Genomic DNA, 27,416 nt, shown 5'->3' with positions numbered 1-27,416 from the left:
AGCGCTCTGATACTTCTTTTTGCCACTCATTTTACAAGCTGCCAATGGTTGAATTGGACCCATTCTGGCGGGAATTTGAAGGTGAAAGACTGCTCTACCAAATGAGACCAAGCGGGCCCCTCTGGCACACACACATGAAAGGGCAGGGGCGCGTCACGGAAAGTGTGCGACTTCAACAACGATTTCGGCTGAGATTTAGCTAAAGAGCGCCGTATAAAGGGTTTTAGTGGCTAATATAATGATATTATAGGCATAAAATTCATAATAGAAGTGCACTACTGTGAATTTCAACAACGCAATAAAAACTATTTTTTTTTTCCACGATTTTTCGGTCTCCACAACTTGTGTCCCCCTTAAGCGGGTAGCAATAACTAGGACGTTATCCGATTGGTGGCTACAATCAAGGCACGAGTGAAAATTAAATCCTTCACTGCTAAAGTACCAGTCCTTAACTTCACTATTTAAAAGGAAAAAGAAAAGATAAATCTAGTTTCGGTTCACTTACCGTAATTACTAGAATCTAACGCGCACCATTTTTCCGGTTAAGCGAGTTCATAAATCGCATGCGCGTTAGGATAGAGTATGCAAAAAAAAATGAATACGGTCATTCTATTGCTATCGGCATTTCCAAAATGGCGACCCCCCCCACGTGCGTCGGCCATTTCTGCCTATGTGTTTCTCGTGTGCGGCACTTCGTACGTGTGCTGAGGAGTTCATCTTGTAGTGCATTAGCATCGACGGCATGGAAGGGCAGACTCCAAAAACTTGAGTGCACCACGATGCTGCTTTTAAAAGAAAAGTCATCGCCTGTAAAGAAACGGACGGAAATCGGGCCGCATCGCGGTCGTTCGGAGTTTCCGAAACGTGCGTGCGGGACTGGTGTAAACAAAAGCAGAAGATTGTCGTCAGCAAAGCTTCATGCAAAGGCTTCAGTGGACCACAGCAGGGTCGGTTTCCGCAAATTAGAGCTGCTCGGCGAGTTGTGCTTGAGCAGCGAGCGGCACAGCGGCCCGTGACGATAGAACTGCTCCAAGTGCGGGCTATGCAATTAGCCTTAGAAAAAAGTCTAATGCGGAGCCAGTTTAAAGCGAGCAGGTGCAGGCTAACTAACATTATGAAGAGGAAAGGCTTTTCCCTCCGAAGGGGAACGGGCATATGCGAAAAGTTCTGCGGAGGAGTACGATGAAAAGCTTCAGTTTTCAGAGGTTCGTCCTAAACTTGCGGCACAACAACGCCTACCTGCTTGGGCAAATCGGGAATGCCGATCACCACAATCGGCGAGAAGGGGGTGAAGCAAGTTTGCGTGCTGACATCTGTCCACGCTAAAGCTACAGTGACGGCAATGCTCTGTTACACGTCAGATGGGCACAAGCTTCGCCCGTACCTCATATTTACATGGAAGACGCTCCCGAAAGGAGTAGTTTTTTTCGAGTGGTGTGATCGTGCGGGCCAGCGAGAAAAATGGGTGCGCGTTGCCATCGATGTCTTACGGTTTTTTTTTTTGTTTTTTTTTTTCGTCGTGGAAATCAGGTGCGCGTTACAATCAAGTAAATACGGTAGTATTACTGCTAGGTGGCGTTAGCCGCTGCCCGATCTAAAGGGTACAGCCATATCAATTCATCCGTCCATCCATCTAACCATGATGATAATAGTGGTCAACGCTCGCGAACACACCATCTACCGCTCTATAGTTGACCCCGAAATACAGCTTCTGCGCGAGACGCGCATTGACACGTTCACGTTTTCCGGGCAGCCTTGTGGGGTCTCGGCGAGGCGAACGAGCGCATCGCCACGCCACAGTCTTGGAGTGAAAGGACACAGTAGACGCGGTCGGTACAAAGCACACAACATACATACATTTATTAACTAATTTAGATGACGATATCATCCGCCGAATGTTACATCAATTTTAATTAACACGCTACCATACAAACAACATAACGCAGTGACGCACTAAACACACAATAACATGATAAACACACACTAACAGACCCAACACACTAACACATACCCAAGGCGGCGTCGCCAACGCCTGACTTTGCACGTGGGACCCCGGCGCGAAGCCCGCAGTACCAAGCACCGGGGACCCACGCTACAGACAACCGTTCGCGGCAGCCGCCACGCGCAGAAGAGCTCGCTCAACTCTCGCCCACCACCAAGGCCTGCCTTCCGCCAGGGGCCACCGCCGGCGCCACCACTGTGTGGTACTCAAAGCGAACACAACGCCATCTATCGCCCGGCGGTGGTCACCTCCGAAATAAAGCTTGGGGTGAGACACGTGCGCCACGGGCGCAGACAACTTTACAGGGGGGGGGGGGGGGGTGTCAGCACCCCCACAGCCTTTGACACTTATACTTACTGTATACAGTCGAAACCCGCCATAATAAAACCCCGCGAGTACGAAATTCCCGTGGCAACGAAATATTTCCGGATCCCCGGCGAACGCTCATTAAAAGCCCATGTATTACGTATCTCGCAGCAATGAAATGTTTTTGGACAGTAATCCCACATTAACGAATTTTCTACCACGTCGCGGGCCTTATTTTACCCTCCCCCAAAGGTTAACTGTCGAAAATATGCTCGTAAATATGCGTGTTATGCGCACTCCAAATTTGTAAACGTCTGCTTTTACCGTGCTAGCGTGGGTACCACCATTTTCGTTTACTTAAGCCCCGCCGCGGTGGTCTAGTGGCTAAGGTACTCGGCTGCAGACCCGCAGGGCGCGGGTTCGAATCCCGGCTGCGGCGGCTGCATTTCCGATGGAGGCGGAAATGTTGTAGGCCCGTGTGCTCAGATTTGGGTGCACGTTAAAGAACCCCAGGTGGTCTAAATTTCCGGAGCCCTCCACTACGGCGTCTCTCATAATCATATAGTGGTTTTGGGACGTTAAACCCCACATATCAATCAATCAATTTCGTTTACTTAAGGGGGGACGCGGCTTTGGGATCGCGAAAAATGGCAAAAAAAATCAATTTTCTGAAAATCAAGTGTTCAGTTTCTGGAACCCTTTTTTTATCTGATTCCAAAATATCTATAGTGAAAACCGCGCAGAAGTGCTTTGGAAAATTCATTTCACTCACCTAGGTAGCGAAACTTCTGGTAATCGCGTGAAAACATCGATTTGTTTATCTTTCCCGCCTCATCTGGCTCCTCCCTTTAAAAACAACCGCACAAAAAGCAAATGTTTGAAGGTCATTTCGAGGCCCTTGATTGGCTGTGGCCGCCATGTTGCCTCAGCTCCCCTTGCCATTGGCCTGATGTTCGCTCCGGGAGATCGTCGTCTGCTGCTTGTGCGTCGCAAGGACATGGCTCTCGAAAATTGTTACTTCGTGACGTGATCACTTAAGATATAATTACGCTTTAGTTAGGAGCAGTAGACTAATGTGCGATCAGGTTACTACGAGCGCGGCGCGACATTGGAGTCGTCTTTAGCCCTCACTCCGCTGACATCAAGACAGTGAGCAGGAACGACGCGCTAGCGCACTCGTGGCGACGTGCTTCGTCGCAAGCAACGAAGCTGTAAGCGGCGGCACGGTCAGATCACTACGAGTGGCTGCACCAGATGCACGATCAGATCACTACGAGCGGGCGCACGGTCTACGAGTGTGGCGCGTCATTGGAGTCGGCTTTAGCCCTAACTCCACTGAAAGCGAGACTGCAGGCAGGAACGACGCGCTAGCGCATCCAAAACAACCCGCAGGTTGTTTTGTATGCGCTGGACACCCTTCGCTCCTTCTTCGGTGCACATGACGATGACGTAGCAATGGACCACTTTCCCAGTGCGAAGGGAGAGCTTTGAAGTTGTTGCATGGCAAGGGTCGGCAAAGTAAGTTGACCGACTTCTGGCAATAAATTTTTGTTCTGCTGGCCGTATCACCGTTTTTATGTCTCATGCTCGTGACAACGAAATTCTTGCGAAAACGAAATTTTTCGGTTTCCCCGGCGATTTCGTTATTGCGGGTTTTGACTGAAGTAACGAAACTTGGCACGCATATTCTTCAACACATGCAGAATGAAAATATTTACTTGAAATTGCAATGCCTACCAGAATTAGTTGTGAACATATTAGGTTATTGTTTCAAGGAAGATTGAAAATAGTCATTTACTATGTTATTTTTTTTTGGTTGTAATATTTCTGTGACATATCTGGATATTTACACTTTACAATCTACTAAGAGTCAAATAAGATCAGAGGCAATGTTTTTACTGAAAGTTAAGTATATAAAAGAGCACCAGCAATACATAGTAACTTTTTGCTATTGTACATGGCGTAACTCAATAACTATAGCAGCTACACAAAAAAGGATTGCATATTTGTAATCTTCATAATTCACAGTTGTTTATAACTATAAATAAAAGTTCTTTCGAGGAGCGTCTCCCTTTAAGGGGGCAGACTGGTCTTAGACATTTTTTGTTTATTTCTTCAGTGATCTTGCCCCGCCGCGGTGGTCTAGTGGCTAAGGTACTCGGCTGCTGACCCGTAGGTCGCGGGTTCGACTCCCGGCTGCGGCGGCTGCATTTCCGATGGAGGCGGAAATGTTGTAGGCCCATGTACTCAGATTTGGGTGCACGTTAAAGAACCCCAGGTAGTCAAAATTTCCGGAGCCCTCCACTACGGCGTCTCTCATAATCAAATGGTGGTTTTGGGACGTTAAACCCCACAAATCAATCAATCAATTCTTCAGTGATCTTGATAAAACTGCACAGGGTTATACAGTTTTTTCTGCTGATTTCAAATATTTAATTAGTTTTCCTGTAACTCACTTTGTTGCTGAGATAACATAAGTTCACACCCTATTGTTTAAGGGCACCATAGAAAAAAAAGTGCTTAATTAAGTGATATTTAGGATATGCCAATATAGACTAATGACTATAGAGTGAAAGTATGGAAGAGGTTTTTGTTTTTAGACCTTCATTGGTTATTTTGCAACAAAATGAACTATACATGTTCAAAAGCAGTTGGAATTGTGTTACTATTTTGATTAGTAATTAATTAAAAAGGCGTGTGCTCTAAATTCTGCTCCCATACTTGCATTCCACACACATACAGGTTTCCACTGCAAAGAGAATTATTGTTGTACCTGCCCTAGCTGCAGAGATATTGAGGCCTCAAAGTTGAATAGTCACAAATTTACTTTTTTGAAAAAAAAATGGAAAAAAACTGAAAACACACAGTTTCTTCAAAAAGCAACAATCATGGTGCGCATGTTTGGCAATCCTCATGAAGGCGATCATAAATTGGTAGTAGAGCTTTAGACAAAGGTGCTGGGAAATTATAAAGAAGCCTCAAAGTCAGTTCCCCATCTTTTTGCAGGTTCTGCATGTTAACAGCACCAAGAATCTGGACAGTTAAAATGACATTACAAAAAGATTACTACTTCCTGGTGCGTGAAAATTTGCAGAGATAGAAAAATACTTGCAGAAACCAAATATGTCAATTTTAAAAAAATTATTCTTTTTGTCACTTTTTGGTCCCAAAAAGCAGTCTGCCCCCTTAAAGGCAGCCGAATACTGCTTTTGCGGAGCTGGCATGGCATAAAGTCAGATGTAAAATCGTGGTCGTTGTTACGTGTGTCACTTAACGTCACTAACTCTACCTACCGCAGAAGCGTGTAAACACCTGATGATGATGATAGCACCGCGAATTGCCAAAACCAAAACTACGAATTCATGTAGAATATTCTTGGGATCTGCACCACTCTACAGGCTGGAAAACAGCCGTGAGAGAACTGCAGTGGTGGGAAACGTGCGCCAACTAGAAATTACTGTGCTGTGCTGCTCCAAAATGATCTTTTTTGTCTTAATTTACGCCATTGCTGAGCCACAAGGTGGTTGTGGAACCAAAAGTAATCCTGAGCAAAATTACGAGATGGTTGCCATCTTGTACACTTGCACTGCTGCAACAGTACCGAATTGGCCAATCAATTATTCAGACTTCTGCGCAGTTGCGGCGGTGCCTTTTCTCATAACCATCGGCAAAGACTGAAGCCAATGAGGCAACTATCGAAAAGCTTGCCAATATGCCATCGCCTATAAAAACCTATGTGTGCAGCGTAGTGTTGTTTTAAGCTTACTGCACGCTTTTTAATAACCAGTGACTATGTGAGCGTGCAGGGGGGCCGATCGCTGCCGCCTCGGTCGTTGTACGGAAGCGTGTTCAGTGTGCACTGCGAAGCGTGTTCAGTGTGCACTGCTTTGCAAAAGAAAAGCAGCTCGCTGTTGCGAAATGCTGCATTGTGGATCATGGGCACAGACTGCAAGCATACGCACGCTTTCATAAGGCGACTACCCTAACGTGCCTCTGTCTGCTGCCAGGACCACTGGATCATCGCTTGCAGAAAGCTTTCATCATCATGTTAATGCAATAGCCTTCTCGCTGCATTTGTGTGCGGTCTGAATGGGAGTGGGCGCAAGCGGCTGGCACGGTGTGCATGCCAAGTTTGCAAAGCTTTGCACGTAACTAGCCAGTAGACAATTGTCTCCTCTGCAACTGTATTGCGTCTCAAAAAAGCTGTTTGTTTTTGCCAAGTAGCACATTGCGGTACATATTTATCGCAGACACCCGCTTATGTTCGTTTTGTCGCTATGCCAGTTGCTGGGACGGCTGCGTATGCCGGATTCCATAGTAATATCGAAATGCTCCTTGATGTCGCCACTGCCTGCCGTCGGATGGCAGTGTGAGAGTGTCATTCTTGAAAATTTGCAAAGAGAAGGAAATGGATTTGTGGTGGGCACTTAAGGCAATGTTTGCTGTGGCACTGTATTTATTGCTTTTTAAGCGGAGATGGCACACGTAAAGATTGGTACTTGGTGATTAATGCATACTAAGTTTAGTGCATTGTTAGCCACGTTCTTGGCACATATGTACATATTAACGAGGTTTTACTCTAACAAGCTTACAATGTGTGTGGGAGGGGGGTGCATAGGCATGCGCAAGGCTCCTCTTCAGGGGGAGGAGGGACAACACCTCTCAACCCACTCTGGCTCTTGTGTGCACACTCATGTGAGTGAGTGTGTGCGTCCACTGCTAGTACTTCACTGTTTTATGTCTCCGCTTCTGTGTAGGATCCTGCTTTTGTTTATTTTTGTGGGCTTGCTGCTTCTGTATGAATGATTATGTAAACTGAGAGAACACTAGCCTAAATTAAAGCTATGTTTTCTTCCTTTGGGGGTATCATGAAAAGGCAGTGTGTTCTCTAAGCACAGAGGTAGCTGCTCCAAAACCAGATTTTAACTGCTGAAATCGCTGCTTCAAAATGATGCTAGCAGGCATTCCCACTGCAAGTGTATAAGTAAAGCTCCCCGACGAAAACATAGGCGACGGGGTGAAAGTATCAGTTGATGGTGATGGCGGTAGGGCTATCTCACATTGGAATGTCAGGTGCATAGAGAAATACGCTGGTGTTCTGATGATGATAGTGGCAGGTACGAAGCTGGGCATTATTTTCACAGTCGTGAGCGATTTTTTTAAATCTCTGTTCATTATTTTAAAGTGCTGTGGAGATGTAAGGGCAATAAAGTTCGATGCATTTTGCTGCAACATTTGGTACTCTGAAATTAAAAGTAGCAAAATATTTTTTGCATGAGACTAATGGAAATTTGGAGGGGGTTTTTTAAAGTTACTGATCTGAAAATATAGTTAATCTTAGGTTGGTTATAACAAGATTTCACTGTACTAAAATTTGCCCTACTACATGCATGTGATTTTTCGTGCTGGCAATAAGGGGAATCAGTCACAGGTTTTCAGAAAAACTTCGAAAAAAGTGCTTGATGATGATTGGTGCCATTTTATGAGACAACAGAAAAAAAATGCTTTTCGCTCAGAAAAAGAACGACGATTTTGGTAATATGGTAGCACCCGACCCCTGATCTTCACTTCAATGTCAATTCCCTCTTCATGCTTGTTATCCACGTGCAGTTCTTGTGGTCGCATCTTACGTCGAGGGTGAGGCAGCGGCTGTATTTTTCTCGCCAATCTTGTTTGACTGTTTTGATGCTTCGGCCATCAGGAAACAGCCATGTAAGCAATGTCGCCATCATGCGACATTGCTTACACAGCTGTTGCTTCAATGTCGTCGTCGTGCGAGTTTGCCATGAAGTTATCAAAGTGCATTGACGTTACACTCCACTTTGATAACTCCCTGGCATGCATCTGGGCGCCGATCGATATCACTGCAAGTACCACTCTTTCAGTTAAATAAAGAAATTGCAGGAAAAGAAAGCCGGGAAACTTATTTATGGAGTGCACGGATACCGCTTGCAGAAGATAAGGCCATCAAACACCGAAGATGAGTGAAGTGTAACAAAGAAGCAGTTTCCAAACAGTGTACGCATGCTTGTACACGCAGTGACACAAGCTTGCCCATGGGCAACTTCACGTACCACTGAGCTCGTTGATTGGTCCTTTGCCCCTACGAATTGTGCCCTGGCTTTGCTTTGGTGCAGTTTTCATGATTTATGGACGTCTGGGTCGTTTACTGGCCCTTTAAGGATGTGCACGTTTTGCCAGGTTGTGGTAGTACTCTGCTGCCAAAACAGGAATTGAGTTTTTTATTTTCTGTGCAGGTGAACCAGTGGCTAACTTGGCTGGAAGAGGCTGAGGAGGAGGAAGAGGAAGATGACGAAGACTGTTCGGATGAAGGAGACAACTGATATTCCGCCGGCAGAACCCAATAAAAATCGAAAGAGGCGCGTGGAGCAAGACACTCTGCTCTCAAGACAACTGCGCAAAAAGAACCCTACATCTTCTGTTCTCAGCTTCCCCGTCTTTATTATTATTTTTTTTCCATTGCGTGCCTTTCTGTTCCAGATCTGCCATTCTTTCCTACTCTCTACTCTCTCAAGCCCTTGCGCCTTTTGTAACATCCTTGCAGGGCAGGAACAGTCACTTTTTTAAGAAAGGCAAGCAGTTGAGGCTGCAAGCTGAGCTTTATTTTTTTTTTAACTGGAACATACTGTTTTGATCTTAAATCAAGCAAGGACTTCGCCAGTGGGGCCTCCACCTGTGCATGTGGAATAACCTCGCTACGATTGGGATAAATAAAGCTTTCCTTTTTCTATCTTGCAGAGCTTTTGTTCTCTTCCACAGTGTGCTTTGGTGGCAAGGTGGTTACACAGGCCATCTTGCATAACTGGCATAGCTGCGACTAACTATAATTGTCCTCATTAGAAAGCCATTCTCAAATCGTTAGACAATTTTATTTTACTGCCACACAGTAGACATACTTAGTATGACATAAAGCTTCTAATGGAAGGATATATAATTCACGCTTCCTGCGTGCTGTATGTCATTGTGGCAGAGTTGCTCGTAATCCTCAAGGCTGGCGATGACAGAGCTCTTCCGTGCGCAATACTTTTGATTAGTGGCACAGCTAACTAAAAAGCTCACTTGTGTTTGCGGTGCCAGTGTTGGTAACTTGTAGTGCATGTATCTAGTTTTGCATTCATTTGCGTCTTTTCAAAGGATCCGGTCCACAAGTGGGCAGCGATGCCACATTTTTATCACAAAATTAAGTAGTAGTGGTAAAAAACTTTATTTTGTACGTGATCCAGACAGGCTAGAACTCCAGTGCCCCGAGGAATATACAGGGTGAAGAGCGAAGTCTGTCCGGTAGGGTGGTGCCCCTATTCCCAAGTGAAGTGTGCGGGAATTTGGCTTGTCAGTACATGAGTGTATTTGCATACGGAAGTTGGAGGTTTACATTAGCATTCTACTGCCTCCTGCCAAAACTATCTTGTTTGTGCCATGCGCAGCACAGTCGTGACGTGGACGCTGAGACTCGTGCTAACATGAGCATTTTATGCTCCACTGAAACTCTCCAGTACAGAATTGAACTGCTGCAGCCAGGTTGGATTGTCCACAACATAAATTGAGTGATATTGTCTCGTCTTGACCAAGCTTCAGTGGCAATTGTCAAAACAGATGCTGGGAAGTTTCAATCTAAGCTGCAAGCGTTGCTACTTGTAAATATTAATGTTGGCCATGCATTCAATCTTGCGAAGTGCATGGTTCTTGAATGTTCATTGTGAACAGAAATCTTCAGGTCAAGAAAATTCACTTCCTGACCGTTTTACCATTATTCCCAAACAAGCTCCCTTGCTCCCCTGCTCAATTTTGCTGAAGTGATGGCCAAGTTGTTTCTTTAACATTCCTGTTCTGAAAACTAATGACTTATTATTGTCGAACTTGAAGTTAACCTCGCAATGACTATTTTGAGGTAATGATATCCATGATCTCTGAATTTTGAAGAGTACCTCGGGTAGCTTGAGCCCATTATGATAGCACATTTAGCTGAAATACTTGTTCTTTAGCATATGCTTCCAGAAGGTGTAAAATTATTCACCCACAGAAGGAAATTTTGGCGTGGTCAATTTTTTCCCGTAATATGTCGCACAGACTTTTCGTGCGATACTTTATGTAGCGACGTGCCACCGATCTTCCCGAAATCCCACCGGATGAACCCGGGGGATCAGTGGAAAACAATTCCTGCGCTCGCCCCACGTCGGCGCCCGCGTCGCGCCTGGGGAAGTGCGCATGCGCGGCAGGCGGCCCTCGGTGAACGCCTCCCTTCGCGTCCCTGGCGTCGTGTTGGTTGTGGTGTCTGCGCTTTCGTTTGTGCCCTTGGCTTCAGTGTCCGCTGCGCTGTGCCTCCGACTTGACTACGGCATGCCGTACACCATGGACGTCGCTACTCAGGTGAGCCTCTTCAGAGCGCTCGCGACGGGCCACATAGTTGCGTCGAGGGAGCGCCCACAGCTGTTCCCTTGAGGGCCAAGCTGGAACGGTGCGCTCCTGTTTGGGCCGCAGCAGCACAGGGCGATGGCGTCTCGGGAGTCCCGGATCGATGCCAGCTCTTCCGCATCCCAGCGTGTTTCGCGGGCGCGCCCGGTCCTCCTCTCTTTCCAGTTTCGGGTCGGGTGTTTGTATTTTGGGGACAACTAGGTGGGGAGCGGCTTGTTTACTGCTGCCACCAAATCGAGGCCGCCAAAGGCGGCGCGCCCTAGTTCCCTTTTGGCGCGCTGGACATGGAAACATGGACGATAGAGAAGAGAGGGCTCTTTGGGCCAGACTTCGTTGCTGTATTCACCCTCTCTCAAACTGGCCTAGCTGGGTGACAGAACGAATTGAGCAGCGGCGCGCCCGGAGAATATGCGTCGAGGCTTCTCGGGGCCCAATGACGTCACAGCCCAGTAGGGAGAGCGCACCGCGATGATACGTGCCCTGCTAACCTTGACAGCTGAAGTGAGATCGCTCCACGGTGGCGAGCCGTTCAGTAGCTAGGCAATTTACCGCATTCGAACAGGTGAGCCTATTTCTATAGACTGAAATACTGTCGCTTTTTCATGGCTCGTGCAGCGTTCTGCGCAGCTGGTAGAGTGTTTCTGGTTGACGCCCTGTAGCACATTCGTTGCTGCAGCAGCAGTTCGCGTCTTCTGAATGGAAGAGTGCGTGTTGCCTGTTGTGCTCCGTCCAACACTTTCCTGAAATAATTGCAAACATTAAGCACCAAGCAAGCCGCGCATCGTATAATGCATAATTTTGGGCGTTATGAGCACAGTGATTGTGACATTTTTTTTCTGCCTTGCAGTTTACGGACGTTGGGAGGACAAGTCGCTTTTCCCGCTTTAACAAATCTGAAAGTTTCGTGCACGAGCATAATTGTGATTCGGGTCTCGGATTGTAATTTATGGCTTGTAGAAATTCACGCGCATTCGAGAAGTTTGCTAAAATGCTGATCGTGTTCTTATCGTTGCTGCGGTATCAACTCTGTTTACTCTTTACCGTGCAACCGTCCTGTTCCTGCATGGTTATCACGATTTAAGCCGTGCACGGTTGTACCAAAAGGAACAGTAACCCAGTTATTTGCCTGTTTGCAGCACGGATCTACAAAGGAAATGCATGCGAATTTCTCGGAAAGCTTCCCTGTTGCTGAATAGCTGGTCCTTTTCCGGGATTTAGACCTGGGACTGACCCCTTTCCGGAGTGGTCTCTGAAACGATAGAACCTGTTTAGTCGTCAAACTCCTCCTCCGCCATATCAGTGGCAGCGAATGTGCCGAAAAATAATTTACACCTTTTGAAAGGTCAGAGCAGTAATCGTAGCTTGTTTGAGGTACTGTTTAATTCAAATAACTTGAGCTGTTCCAAGTGAAAAACGGCACACGAGGAAGACAACCAGGGAACTCTGAAGTTCCGAGAAAGGTTGCCATTGAATGCCATATTGCCCCGATTGTCGCTTCTTCAAATACAGAGACACGCACTTACTCCAGAGTTCACGGCTGTCGGCAGCATTTGGTCTTGAGGGGGACTAACCCGTGTTACATCGCGGCGTGGTAGGGGAGCCCTGGTGGGGCTTCTAGGCCAGTGATGGTGTGGCTTGAGAAGGCAGGTACCCCCTTTGCGCCCCCCCCCCCCTGCCGACGCTCGTGGATTAGTTGAAACTGCACGAATTATAAACAGTGAAGCCAAGCTCGTATCACCCGAGTTGTCAAGTGAGTTGTCATCATGGCAAGCGCCGCTTCCCTAACTTCGTCTAGAGCCCCGATTATGGGGCTTTGGCCAAGAAGGAGATTGACCGAAAGGATGGGGCTACACTCTTTTCATCCGCCTCCTAGCTCGAAATTGTTCTCAGGCGGGTGACTGATTGCGTCTTCCATTCAGAGTTTACACGAGCCCTGCACATCTTCACCGCATGTTTGTGCAGTTACACCCCGAGGCCAAATGTAAATTATGTGATGATAGGAGGAGTCACGCTAGAGCATATTTCTCCTGGGATTGCGAAATAGTTCAGAATATATCCGTCCTCCTGGATGATCTAGGGGCGCGGTGGAGGGCCTGACTTCCTAGCTAAGTGTCCACGACCAACTCCGTGCAATCCAGACAGCCCGGGAAGCTAGAGGTACGGCGTCGCTGTTCTGCCCCCGGCGTGGCCTACTATAGACACTGGTGGGCAATTAGCAGGATTCAATAAGGTTGCTTCACTTAAGGCTTCTCTAGCGGCGGGAAACGCGATGAAGTGGTTTACTCATGACGAACACCTTTAGCGGGATGCACAGAGCTTCCACATGTATACGTTTTACACGAATAGCCAGGCGAAAAACCATTGATTTGATTGATTGATTTGTGGGGTTTACCGTCCCAAAACCACCATTTGATTATGAGAGACGCCGTAGTGGGGGGCTCCGGAAATTTCGACCACCTGGGGTTCTTTAACGTGAACCCAAATCTGAGCACACGGGCATCTGACATTTCCGCCTCCATCGGAAACGCAGCCGCCGCAGCCGGGAATCGAACCCGCGACCTGCGGGTCAGCAGCCGAGTACCTTAGCCACTAGACCACCGCGGCGGGGCAGGCGAAAAACCATGCGATGATATAAAAGCACAAAACACATTGAGTTCTAAGGGTTTCTCGGAGCTTGATAGAGAAAAAAAAAGGAACTTTATTAGAACATTAGTAAATGAACGTCGAGAGAAATCCACCTAGCTACCCCGCTGACCCTAGTCGTCAGCGGGAATCCCTTGAGACAATGGAACAGCATTGGCTTGAGAACATAGTGAACATAAAGCGGTTGCTTGAGCTAGTTGGTGATTTGGAATCGAGATGTTCACTTACACAGCGCAAAAAAAAAAAGAACACAACACGGGCCCCGTGTTGTGTCCTTTCTGATGTCTACCACGTTTATTTTCTTGCAAATGTGCGAACATGTCGATAGTGAACAAACGTGCGCAAGAGCAGGTGGCCCATTCCCTCCCTAGTCATCTTAGGAGGGAGAAGAGGCACAGAATCTGTTCCGTACTTTGACTTTAGTAGGAGGGGGGGGGGGGCGCTGCGATGAACATTCGCCTTCCCTTTCTCTCTGATGGGGAACCCTGCCCATACCTGTTGCTTGAGAACGAAAGAAATTGAGTGAACAGCACTACTGCTTACGCTGAAAAGGAGCTGCTTGTATAAACAAAATTTTTAGGCGCAAAACACCATAGGGTCTCGGCTTGTCACGTCATCGTAACGGTTCACCATTGAAGGGTATATGCCACGTAAATTGAGTATCTCCCACTATTCGCTACCAGTTCACTAAAAATGAAAGCAACAGCGTGCCCAACAAATGGTTGATGACGTATTTAATTACATGAACGGATGAAAACAAAACTCTTAAATTGATCTTGATTGATTGATATGTGGGGTTTAACGTCCCAAAACCACTATATGATTATGAGAGACGCCGTAGTGGAGGGCTCCGGAAATTTAGACCACCTGGGGTTCTTTAACGTGCACCCAAATCTGAGCACACGGGCCTACAACATTTCTGCCTCCATCGGAATCTTAAATTGATCTTAAACACAAAGTGGTTATAAGAGAGAAACGAAGGGAAAAGTGAGCCCCGTAACTGTCTGCTTCAGCGAGCGATACCTCGACAGTAGCTCACAAGGGATGGGGGTGAGGAGGGATTAAAAGGATATGAATAAAGGTGTAGAGAGAAAAAGAGGCGTGAGGTAAGCCAGAGAGCGACGACTTATCGAGAGGATAGGAGAGATAGGAAAGATGGAAACACGGTCACAGGAGTCCGAGGACGGGGCACGACTTGCGAGAGCTCTTGACGGCGTCAGGAAGTGGCGTAGAGCAAGTCCAGTCGGTCATAGCTACACTGTCGTCGCAGGTCGGCGTCAGGAGATGACGTAGGGCGAGCCCAGTCGGCCTGAGCTACGCTGACGTTGGAGATCGCGAGGGCACAACCGGTCGGCACGGAATCCAGCGAGCGAGTCTTGATTTTAAATGCTAAGTTTTCCGTTAAAGCATACTACGTAGCATGTTTTGGTGCGTGACAACTTTCCGTAATATCGCTGCTTATGGGTAATGAGAAACAGAAGAAGCACATGAAGGCCTCACCGTACGTATGCGTCGCGGCGCGTCTCCATTTGACGTGACGTCGAGCCCTTCTCCATGTGGAGAGAGAGAGAGAGCGTGCGACTTTGCGTAGCCACGCCCCTGCACTCTCGCCCGCGGCGCCGCGTCCAAAAGCGTCGCGCTGACGTGCTGCGACGGATACGTGGGGTCAGGCCTTTAGAGTAAGCTGCGTTCTGACGCAGTTTTCTGACGGTGTTAGCGGAGCTGGAACACCATGTCCGGTTTCAGGTTTGGCCCCAGTAGAAAGAAATCAAACAAATCTCTCTCAGAACACTGCGGTGAATTACCTCAGTGATGCGCTTCTTCTTTCTTTTCTTCTTCTGTCTCTCATTTCCCATTGACAGCAATTTTGCTGTGCCAAACGTCGCCGCAGACTGTATGCTCCGCCTCTTGGCAGGTTCCATGTCGGTGGAGCTGAACCACCCTTCTCGACATGTTTAGCTCCTCCCCTGTTTTCAGAGGCGAAGCTCCTTTTAAAGTCTAACCTTGGTCCGCGTCAGGCGTAACCGGCAGTATCTCAAGAGTCGCGGCGGCTCGTGCTCGTCGCCGGACAGACGAAGGGACGTTTCGCCCCGCTCATCATCATTCACTCCGTGGATATGCTGTGATTTTTATGTGTGTTTTCGTGGCCGACACTTCTTTTTATTCATTTTATTTAATCACACTGTTTACCCTCTCTTGAGCGTTGTGCGTTGTTACAGGAAGTGCATAATGAATACCTCCACGCGCAAACACATAACAATGGCATACCAACAAGCAAAATTATAGTTGTCACAATGTCTGGCTAAAGATACCTGAAAATTATATACGTCACTTGTTTGCATGGCTTCCTCTGGCAAACTGTTCCAGAAGTTAACGGCATCAGAAAAAAATAAAAAAACGAAACAAATCTGTGTGGTTTTGTATTGGTTGCACAGTGAGGGGATGAGCTGTTCGCAGAGGTCGTTTTCCAAGCCGCGATATATATATATATATATATATATATATATATATATATATATATATATATATATATATATATATATATATATATATATATATATATATGTGTGTGTGTGTGTGTGTGTGTGTGTGTGTGTGTGTGTGTGTGTGAATAGTCGCAATCGACACTTATGTCTTCTTGACAGTGATGCCATGTATATATATATATATATATATATATATATATATATATATATATATATATATATATATGTGTGTGTGTGTGTGTGTGTGTGTGTGTGTGTGTGTGTGTGCGTGTGAATAGTCGCAATCGACACTTATGTCTTCTTGACAGTGATGCCATGTATATATATATATATATATATATATATATATATATATATATATATATATATATATATATATATATATATATATATATATATATATATATATATAGATGAAATAGATGATCAGAGTTTCTTCCGGCTACCGTAATAAAAGTTATAAACTTCGAGAATAGTGCAGTATAGGAAACAAAACAATAAAATATTTATTTAATCCTAACAGTTTCGGCTGGTGGACCAGCCTTCTTCGGAGGATGTAAGTGAAATGATACAAGTTCCCGTAGCAGAGGGTCACCCTCACAGTTTAAAGACCCTCCAAAAAAAAGAAAAGAAAAGAAAAGAAAAGAGGGTCTTTTTTGGAGGGTCTTTAAACTGTGAGGGTGACCCTCTGCTACGGGAACTTGTATCATTTCACTTACATCCTCCGAAGAAGGCTGGTCCACCAGCCGAAACTGTTAGGATTAAATAAATATTTTATTGTTTTGTTTCCTATACTGCACTATTCTCGAAGTTTATAACTATATATATATATATATATATATATATATATATATATATATATATATATATATATATATATATGTGTGTGTGTGTGTGTGTGTGTGTGTGTGTGTGTGTGTGTGTGTGTGTGTGTGTGTGTGTGTGTGTGTGTGTGTGTGTGTGTGTGTGTGTGTGTGTGTGTGTGTGAAGAGTCGCAATCGACACTTATGTCTTCTTGACAGTGATGCCATTCGTTCCCACTTGGTTCGTCTCTTATCGGGCTGAAAAAAAAAGAAAAACATTAATAAATGAAGTAAGCTTCGAACATGTCGATTTTATATTCGTCTCACACTGGTTTAGTAATGATCTTCGAGAGCAAGAAACAGTAGATACATTATTGAGTAGTTCAAACAATCGAAAGAGCCCGAATTTACATTTGCAGCAGTTTGTCAACTCGACTTTTCATATGTTAAGACCTATTTTTGCTTTTTCACAAGGATAAAATTAATGGTGCCCATGGTCTAGAGAAGAAAGAGAAAATATATAACCACCCGGTTGTAGCACGAAGCCAAAACGCTGGTCTACTGTACGTAAAATTTCTTTCACTCCAAAGGTATCTCGCAATTGTCTAAGTTGCAGTTGCGAACAGTCATTGAAGGTGGCGGGTAGCATGAGCTAGGGCCAGTTTGCCAAAGGGAGTGTCGCCATCAGGACGTTGACGGTCCTCGTCAAAAAACGCACGGACCCGTTGTATCGTTAGACGTTAGATCGCCTGATTTATGCAGTAGATAGTGAGTAAAACAAACAAACAAAAAGTTTTGCGATCCATTAAGTATTCGCCTGAGAGCCATCCATGTTCTTTCTCCTTCTCAGTCGCTTATTTTGGTCCAGCTATGACGCCACAGAATTTAATGCCCTATGACGTTAATGGTGGTGACATATAATGAGATCGTCGCATGGTGATGATATTCGTGTTCACGCGGACGGTCACTTCTGGCGTTTGATGAGGCATCAGATGTTTTCGCCTTGATAATGGCTTGAACTGTGCTGTTAAATGCGCATGCCTGCTGCTGTCAGTGCTCCGGGAAAGAAGAACTACACAGCTCAAAACAAATTCCGTGGGCTTGCTTCGTAACGTGGCAAACTTCGGCGTTTACATTACTGGTTGGCGGTCTTTCAATTTGTGCACCAATTACGCGCACGTGCTCATGCTCGTCAAAAAACACCTTCGAAAACTGTCAGGTCGTTGCGCAACGCTGCTCCTCGACCGGTTCTATTGCTCTCTCATTTCATGTTGCCACCGCAACTGGGCCACCAACCCCGAATGTCTCTCCCTCTCTCTCGTGTATTCGTGCGACCTTCCTCACGGTGCTGGTTTCCTTGCCGCGGATACAAGGAGACCACGGCTCTCCTCTCCTACGGCGAGTTTGTTGACGGACGCGCCGAGCGAACGGACGAAGCGCTGGCCTGTTTTATTTTTATTTATTTATTTTTATCCATTCTCGCTGTCCTCTCCCCTACCACGTCCGGGCGCGCGCCACGAGCTCTTGACGCGAGCGGCGGACAACGAGCCGCCAGCAGGGAGTGCTCCAGCCGCTGCTGTTGTTGTGTGTCGGTCCATCCTGCAGGCGCGGATTTTGGGCGTCGTGATGTTCAAAAAGCGAGCCGTAATTCCGGATGGGGGCTGACCGCAGCTTCGTTCGTCGTCTCTCGCAGGTGCACCTGAACGAGCCTTCTCCCGTGGAGTGCCGAGATGTGGAGGTTTATTTTTTAGTGATTCCTTAGAGGGTGAGTACACCAGTGTCTTCTCTTCCTCGCGCTAAATCAAGCGTTGTTGCTATGCGCGTGCGTATATGCACGTATAACAAAAAAAAAAAGCTCATTGTAAACGTGAGAAATCGTCTATCCAGAGTGAAGTCGTATACGCTTTACATGCCTCGGGCCCCGCCCACTTTAGAACAAAATTATGCTGTATAAAGCGAAACACGTGATGTATTGACTGTTGTAAGTGCAAACCAGTGACCCTAATGGGGACACATTACCCTACAAGAACGAACGGCATTGGTTCGGCGAAGCTTGTATTGGACTATTGTTGTATCCGATGCCTTGAACAAATAACGTATACTTCAGGACGCGCGCTGACCTTCCTTTGCAGTTGTCAACTGAAAACTGTTGCCTTCTTAATAATATTGGGCTATAGGATAGCGTGTATATGACGTTGACCCCTTTGCCGTCACAGGTGGTTTATTGACAGGATAATTGCAATGTATACTTTCCGGTTTGGAACATATGATATACGGTTAACTGAAGTAACACATCAGCGTGACTCTGCCTTTGGGAGCCGCTTCCTTCGCCTTTAGTTTCGACAGTTTTCAGTTATATCGTCTCTAATGTGACTTGTTAAGGAATGCCGCATGCTTAATTGTTTGAAGTGTTGTGTAACAACTTATATTTATATATAGCTTCGGTGATGTGCTGGGTGCTCTGAATAATGTGAATAGTTTCTGCTTTCATGTTTCGTTTTCAAGTTTCCTTTTCCGAATCTTCTTTGGTGATTTTCATCGGTGCTTTGAACTGTGTGTGCTCACCGAGTGTGCTCGTGATTGTGTGTACCTTCTCATCTTTGTGCAACCTCTTTTCTCCCCTTTATCCCTTTCCCAGTGCAGGGTAGCAAACCGGATGTGCGTCTGGTTAACCTCCCTGCCTTTCCTTGTATCTTTATCTCTCTCTCTCTCTCTCTCTCTCTTCATCGGTGCTTAATTTTATTCCAACACTGTGCATGATGCCGTATTGAATATGTATACCGCCAGCTACTCTGGTGTTTTGCGTCCGTAGCATATGACTTCCATATAACCACTCTGTACGCTACGCTTAAATTTGATGCCCATTGTTTTAGCGCGTGTGAATAATTTCGTGAGCTAAATTAAAGCGTTTTCACAGGATGTAAAAAGGGCTATGCTTAAATATTTCACATATGTGGGGACAGTCTTAATGTCCGGAGTATCTGCGCAGCTTAGTGACGCTTTGTAAGCCAGATGGTAAGCGCAAAATATTTTTTCACTTGCTTCACAAGAAGCTTCTCAACATAAAGTACATTCCACAATTGTGCTCAGAGGCGGACGTTGACCCCGTTGCCTGTCGCGTAAGCGACATCATTTTAGGCAATTGAGACTTCCTCGACTGTGCTTCTCTTTCTTTGAAACCCACTCCGTAACTCTAATAGGCCACCTGTTATCCCTTATTTACACACACACACACACACACACACACACAAACATATATATATATATATATATATATATATATATATATATATATATATATATATATATATATATATATATATATATATATATATATATATATATATATATATGTATATATATATAGAGAGAGAGGGAGAGAGAGAGAGTTACCGTGGCCACCACACGCTTGCTCACGCTCTACGTCGCACGGAAAGGAAGCCGTGTGCGTTTAAAGAAAAAAAAAGTGCCCAAGGTCATGACGCCCTCGTGACGTAACTTCTTTTCCCCATGCCATACATCCCTGCCTAGACTCGAAAGTTTTCCAGAGGAACTGCGCACTTACCCCTAAAAGGGCTCTTTGCTCCTCCAAAAGACGAAATGTGCGCGAACAGATTGGACACGGTGCGGCTAGGAGGGGCACTTACCTCCTTGGGGAGTAAAGCGCCCGTTTTTTCGGAGTAACTGCAGGAATGTTCGGCCGTGCGCAAACGACCCATCGGTACCTACGAGCGTGTTTCCTTTCAGGCGGTGCCGTAGTGTGGCGTTGTGTAGTGGTTAGTGTACGTGCATGCCGATTGAGTGGTCGTGAATTCGAAACCCGTGTGTTTGGTGCAAATTTTCCGACATTTGTTTCTGAATGTGATAATTGAATGTTGATTGTACGTCTAATCAAATGCCTGCACGCACCTCGAAGGTGTGGTTAGGTTGAACCAAAATCTGATTTTCCTTTTGCACAAGTTTTGCTAATTTGAGAAGTAACTGCGACAGCGTGGTTACTCCTTCGCAGTTATTCCCAAAGTGATGCAATAGGTGTAGCAAGTTAGTTACTTCTCTAAAGGAGCAACCTCGATACAATATTCCTCCTTTACTTCTTACGCGCTCGTCGTGATGAGAGAAGAGAGAAAGCAATTTCAGCGTGCGACGAATCTCTGGAATTGTACTTAAACGATTCTAAACACTGCGGTCGAACTTTGAGGCAACAAACTCCTTTGATGCAGTCATTCTATGGTTACTTGTTAAAGTGTCGCAGGGCCCTTTTAACACAATATCACTCGAAAAGCTAGGTGAAAGGTGCTGGTCCTAAAATCTTTTTCAAACAGTCCATTAATAATAATAATAATAATAATAATAATAATAATAATAATAATAATAATAATAATAATAATAATAATAATAATAATAATAATAATAATAATAATAATAATAATAATAATAATAATTTACTTATCAGAACCATGCAGCGACAGTGACATTATTGTGCGCGTTGTATATACGTCGCGTGCACAGCCTACAACATTGTAACGTGAGTCGACATCGCCCTTTGGTCCTACGTGTGACTACTTTTGTACTTATTTGTAATTTAGATGCGAATCATCTCTCTGACTCACGTGTGTAACGCAGTGCGCACGTCCACACGAACGCGCCGCAACGCGTTCCCCTCGCCGCAGGTGTTGGAGCGGTAACAAGTAGGTCAAGTCGCAGCGGCGCTCCCCTCGCATGCTTTTCTCGCAGGCGCGTGCTGACGTCACTCTCTCCCCCACCCGCAGCACGCTTGCTGCAGCGCCCGCAGCTGTCAGCTCCTCCGCCCGCTTAATTCTCGCTCGCTTCACCCTCCGCCGCATACAACCCTCGACCGCACGTCGAGTGGAGACACTCGTTCTGCTCGTTCATCTGCGATGAAACTTACACGAAACCCAACCCGCCACCCGTGCCTTTGCGTTTCACGCACACGTTTACTTTTGCTTCAAACTGTTCTTCCATCAACCTCGTCGACGCCCGTTTCAACCGGGTCAACGCCGTGTGCACCGTTGCTGCCTCGCATTCCACCAGGGTTCCCTTCGGGGAGATGTTCCGTAATTTTTGTCTGTCTTTGTCATTTATTTATTTCCTTTCCTGTCTTCTTTCCTCTTTTTCTCCTCCTATATTCCTTTTTTCTCTCTCTTCCTTCCTCCAAAGAGTAGGCAGGCGTTGTGTACATGCCTCTTTCCCTTTGTCCTTGCGTGTTTAGGGATGTGAATACAACAACAACAACAACAACAACAACAACAACAACAACAACAACAACAACAACAACAACAATAATAATAATAATAATAATAATAATAATAATAATAATAATAATAATAATAATAATAACAACAACACGTACGTGTCTCACAGGCGCGGCTTCAGTGCGAGCGCCCTCTCAACCGCGCACTCCATCGCCAGCGCCTTCCAGTCCCCGCGAGGAGCAGGAGCAGCAAGAACCCGGTGGTCCGGCGACCCCGGGATCGGCGGCAGCGGGGGCCGAGGAGCAGGCCACAGCGGCGCCCCCACAGGCCGCCGCTGTGGTTGACCGCGGCGGCAGGCCGGCTATGGCACCGCCGGCCAAAGAAGCTTCTCAGGAACCCGACAAGGTCTGCCATCTTACATCTTACACATTTTTTTTTTTGCGCTTTCGCTTTGTTTCGTTCGTTGTGCTTCCGCAATATGGAAGGGGATGTCACTCACGGGTGCGTCTGAGCCCTCTGGGTAGTGGCACTGGTGGGCGCGCCTGCTACCAATAGGTGGTGGAGGTCGAGGGGACAACGGTGTGAACGGAGTGCATTACAGGGCAATCTGTTACAGGGCAATCTGACATCGGAGAGACAATATGAAGTGAAGGTGTAGGGAAAGGGGATCTCCTTTTGGTTTTGTGGTTCCGACGTCACCACAACAGGCAACATCACAGCGTGATTTCTGAAAGTACAACTGCTTTCGGGGATGAGGTGAAGGCGCTGCCTCCTGTTAATCATCAATATGTGTACATTTGCCTAACCCTCTATAATTTGCGAATACGCATATAGAAGTACACCCCGTGTACGCCTAGAGTGAGTGGGGTGGAACTTGCGAGCAATATTTCTTGCCTCCATCATTGAAAAAAAAAAAGGTGACATTAAGCACTTAAGAAGCTCCGCCATGAACCTTTAACCTGCCGATACTGCGCTCATTGTTTTTGAGCTCCAGCTAGACCGACAACTGCCATTATTCTGCGTGTTATCTGCTACGAATTTGTTCCAGACTTAGTGCAGGTTGATTGATTGATATGTGGGGTTTAACGTCCCAAAACCACTATATGATTATGAGAAACGCCGTAGTGGAGGGCTCCGGAAATTTAGACCACCTGCGGTTCTTTAACGTGCACCCAAATCTGAGCACACGGGCCTACAACATTTCCGCCTCCATCGGAAATGCAGCCGCCGCAGCCGGGATTCGAACCCGCGCCCTGCGGGTCGACTTAGTGCAGGTGTAGTCGTAATCAGTGGCGAATATGGCTGATAGCTAAGCCGACAAAGATTGAACTCGGCATTCCTAGTCATACCCCTATACTAAAGTGAATACTGGTTAATTATTTATCGATTCGTGAAGCTTGTTGACACTACCACGCAGTCGAATATGCTTCGTACGCATGGGTGGTTTCGGGACGTTAAACCCCACATATCAATCAATCAATCAATCAATCAATCAATCAATCAATCAATCGTACGCATTACGCTGTGGGGCGTTGTAGTGTATCCTCAGTGCGTATATCTATGTACGCAGAATACTGGACTATCGACATGCATGTGATCTCTCTTAATGTGTACTTGGTAATATTATTTGACCTATGAGAAAGCTGTGACACTGTGAGACTTTCCCTGCGCGTGGCAGGTTCCCCTACGCACAGTCTCGGCTGCTGCCGATGGCCCAGAGGACGGTGCTGCGAACAAGACCGATGGCGCCCCGCCCGCCGAGCAACAGCAAGAGGAGCAGCGAGGCGCCTTCAGCTTGTGGCTGGCCAAGCCGCGGGTCATGTGGTGGATCGCCGTGCTTGTGGCCATCCTGCTCGTGGCGGTCGTGCTTATCGCCACGCTGCTCTCTACCGGAAGGGAGGTCGACGACATGGTGTGGGCGGACGACGCTTCCCTGCTGACCGTCTGGCCACGGCCCAAAGGGAGACACCGGATGATCCAGTGAGGAGAGCACTTGATATATCGTATTTACGCGTTTGTAAGTCGACTCGAATTTAGGCCAATCCCCTAAAAATCAAGGCGAAAAAAAAACAGAGAGCAAATTTTTATAAAGCAAATTTATTCATGGTCTTTGGACTGACTACACGTAGACTAGCTCCATAGTTGAAGTCGGCGTCCGTCTTGCCACGCACTTCACTGCCCTTTCCTCGTAATAAGTACCACTGGAATGTTTTCAGCTGCTCTGTACTACTAACTTTTTTGCAAGGTCATAACATGAAACACGGATTCCTGTTCGCAGGGGTAGCTTCACGGTATTGCTGCACTGCTGTACACTGCAGCCGCGCTTCGTGGCAATACTTGGGAATTATTTCTAGAACATTTTTCGCTAATCATTCCTGAGAATGCGGATCATGCTTAAGAAATAGGGGTATATGCTACGGATAGCTCCGGAACGCAAAACTTATGCCGTAACCGTGCCACAGATTTTCTGACATTCTGTTTATCCTGCCATAACTGGCGCTACAAACTTCTGTTTCGATTGTACGTCGACCCCACAAATTCAGAGTTCATATTTAGATAATAAAATTAGTCGACCTACAATCCTGCCAATACAGCGTTTCCCTGCCTTTTGCAACACTCACTTCGAACGTATAAGCTAGAACTGTGGCGCTTGTCCACCTTGGTGGTATACTGGTTCCGGTGTTCGGCTGCTGACCCGAACGTCGCAGCTTGTATACCATCCGCGGTGGTAGCACTTCGATGAAGGCGAAATGCCGAGGCCCGCGGGCAGTGCGATATGAGTGCGCGCTAAAAAACAACAACAATACACTAGGTGGTTGATGTTTTGGTCTCCTCTACCACTATGGTGTCCCTCACAATATATCGTGGTTTTGGGACGTAAGACACCATACATTATTGATACAGTCACAGTTTCGCCCGTAAGGAGGGGCCCCGATATCTATAGCAACGAATTAAATACATGCGAGGTAAAGCTCAGTACTGCATATTGCAGTTAGCATTTGCGTACGAGTGAAGTAACAAAGCATGACATGGTGCCATGCGCACAGAGGGAAACACGAGCGCATCTCGTAGGATCTCCTCGAGCTCTCCTGTTAAAGGGGCCCTTACACACTTTTTTGAGTAACCATGGAATTAATTCAAAAGCGTATCGCCTGACAAGTTCATTGCCGCAAAAATTTTAAGAATCCGTCTAGTGCGAGCATAGTTGCAAAAATTTGTCACACGCTGCAATCGCATTCTCTGTTCTCTCGTACCGACGAAAGCGCTGGAGGCTAAGCAAGAAAAGGTGGGAAGGGCAAACAAACAAATAAAAAAACGTTACGCTCGCCTTATGACCTTAAGCACTTTTTTCTGTTTTTTTTTTCATCGAATACGTGTTTTTTTTTTTTTTTTCACTGCGATCGCGCGCGCACGCGTGCACAAGTGGTGGCCTCTCGCGGCGATTTCGGTAACAACCGAGCGCGCCATGTTCGAATCAGCCAATGGCTGACAGATGGGCTTGCTACGTGTGATTTTTGGGCATATTGCGTGATTTCTCGAGAGAAGAGAAAGCAATTTTTAGCAGACTTTTATAATTTATTGCGAATTCCAGGCCACGTGCTGCGCTATAACATTTGACTCGCGTGTTCTCGGAAACCTCTATACTACCGATCGGCAGCGTTTTCTGACCATGCTCAAAACGTGTTACAGGGTTCCTTTAATTACGCTGTCATAATGAACAGTGCAAAGGATAGTCAGCGGACTTGGCTCGCGTAATCTTCGAGATAAATTTAGCCGAAACAGTAGTTGCGCGGTAACAGCGCACACGAAGCGACTAGCCGTTCCGGCTCCTTCAGCCTTTGGAACTGCACAGATTACTCACACGGAAGGGCGCGCGCTACTTTTTGTTAAACATGATATGTTACCTCTTCACTTGAACTATTACTTCTCTATTATGTGTGTTTTTATTTTTATTAGGGTTTCGCATCATGTTCGTCTTTACTTAATGGCTATGTCTTTTTTATCTCTTCTCTCCTAATCTCTCCTAACTTTTCCCTTCTTATGAAAGAGCAGGCAGGCCCCTTGACCGCTCGCTCTCTCCCTATTTCTATGTGTGTCCTTGTGTATCTATGTATGCTAATCAACTAAATAAATAAATAATTAAATAAGCAACTGTAAATTTTTTCGTTGGCTGAGGGCGACTTCCTTGAGAAGCATAAGGTCGCTGAGTGACCATAGCGAAAAAATCCCCGCGCTCGCAGGTTCCGCCACGGAAGCTTGCCACACGAAGGTCGCGAATGGCCCGAGCTCACCGTGCAGCTCAAGGATCTCATGTCGGCCTACGACCCCGTGCGCGCGGCGCGCAACTCCAACGTGACCGAGTGCTTCGGCCGGCGACCGGAACACGGCAAGGTGTGCCTCTTCGACATCCGCGCCGTCGCGCCCGAGTGCACGGCGGCGCTCGACTTCGGCTACAAGGAAGGCAGTCCCTGCGTGTTCCTCCAGTTCTCCAACGTCCAGGGCTGGGAGCCCGCACCCATCGCGCAGCACGAGGCGGCACAGCTGCTGCCGGCGCCTCTGCTGCCGCTGCTCAAGCCGGGCCTCGTGTTGCTGCAGTGCGAGGGCGACACCGTGGTGGACCGCGAGAACCTGGGCGGCGTGGTGTACACGCCGTACCAGGGATTCCGCACCGAGTTCTTCCCGTACACGGGACACAAGGACTACATGGCGCCCATGGTGGCTGTCCAGTTTCGGAAACCCACGACGGCCATAGTGATCGGCGTCCGCTGCCGCCTCTGGGTTCGAAACCCGCCGCCGGCGAATGCCTCGTCCGAGCTCTTCTTCAACCTGCTCGTCGACTGAGGCTCTGAGCGAGGCCGGCGGCTGTGACCGTACACGGGGGAGGCCCTCCTGACCCCACCGTCTCTGTCATCGAGTGCGCTCGCTGTTGGCCGCCGAGAAAGGAAGCGAGGACCAAATGCCAATCCGTGGTCCGCGTTATAAGTGCTCGCCGGTTCGCGTGGATGAGTGTGGGGAGCTTCAGCTGAGCGTTGCCGCACTTTACGTTGCTGAGTTGCTGAGGCATTCTGATTAAGCTCCTTGAAGGTTGTTTTCGTGTAAAGAGGCGATGCCGAAAAAATAATGTTAGGTTTAAAGTCGAGGGACGCATTTTCTTCATCCATCTCCCACTTTCATGTTGGATCTGCTTGTAGGCAACAATAGACAGAGTGTGTGGTGAACACACGCTCTCTCTGTGTGAATGTCAATCTTAGCAGATTTATACGTTAAGTGCGGCAGCGCTCGCTGCGCAGTGGTCATTGTCGCCGAGGCTTACATCATCTTCCTTGGCATTGTACGGCGGCCGGATGGCGCATTATAGTTGTCATTGAACGTTACTGATACGGTACCAGCGATAAGTCGCCGATTGTATGAGCATGTAGACACGCAGCAGATGGCGTTTTCGTCTTTGGCACCCGTTATGAAAACGTGAAGCGCACTCTGTTGCCGATAGCGTAGAACACGTGAATCTGGATCAGTGCTGACGATGAAA

At 46.8% G+C, this 27,416-nt stretch overlaps 2 protein-coding genes across 4 annotated transcripts in view; both read left to right on the top strand.

The window, feature by feature from the left end:
- Positions 1 to 9,066, top strand: part of NAT1 (N-acetyltransferase 1) — a 61,638-nt gene extending 52,572 nt beyond the window's left edge. For all 3 annotated transcript variants that reach the window (XM_037421397.2, XM_075877445.1, XM_075877452.1), the window contains one exon: positions 8,566 to 9,066. In XM_037421397.2, coding sequence (XP_037277294.2) covers positions 8,566 to 8,652 — 87 coding nt within the window. In that variant the 3' untranslated portion in view covers positions 8,653 to 9,066. The remainder of the gene's footprint in view (positions 1 to 8,565) is intronic.
- A 1,496-nt stretch (positions 9,067 to 10,562) lies between these two features.
- Positions 10,563 to 27,167, top strand: LOC119170278 (sodium/potassium-transporting ATPase subunit beta). Its single transcript, XM_037421399.2, has 5 exons — positions 10,563 to 10,696; positions 18,367 to 18,438; positions 22,056 to 22,291; positions 23,565 to 23,866; positions 26,128 to 27,167. The coding sequence occupies exons 3-5, from the start codon at positions 22,250 to 22,252 to the stop codon at positions 26,726 to 26,728; spliced, it is 945 nt and encodes a 314-aa protein (XP_037277296.2). The 5' UTR covers positions 10,563 to 10,696; positions 18,367 to 18,438; positions 22,056 to 22,249; the 3' UTR covers positions 26,729 to 27,167.
- Positions 27,168 to 27,416: the final 249 nt, after the last annotated feature.

This window comes from Rhipicephalus microplus, chromosome 2 (assembly GCF_043290135.1).
Source record: "Rhipicephalus microplus isolate Deutch F79 chromosome 2, USDA_Rmic, whole genome shotgun sequence".
NCBI classification, from domain to species: domain Eukaryota; kingdom Metazoa; phylum Arthropoda; class Arachnida; order Ixodida; family Ixodidae; genus Rhipicephalus; species Rhipicephalus microplus.
The sequence above is the reverse complement of the archived record's forward strand: the minus strand, read 5'-3'. Positions and strand labels throughout refer to the sequence as shown.

Bases quoted from the DNA above. Each gene is read 5' to 3' on its own strand.
- LOC119170278 (XM_037421399.2), top strand. From the start codon at position 22,250: ATGGCACCGCCGGCCAAAGAAGCTTCTCAGGAACCCGACAAG. The intron at 22,292-23,564 runs GTCTGCCATCTT...TGCGCGTGGCAG, and splicing joins CTTCTCAGGAACCCGACAAG to GTTCCCCTACGCACAGTCTC. The intron at 23,867-26,127 runs GTGAGGAGAGCA...CCGCGCTCGCAG, and splicing joins GGGAGACACCGGATGATCCA to GTTCCGCCACGGAAGCTTGC.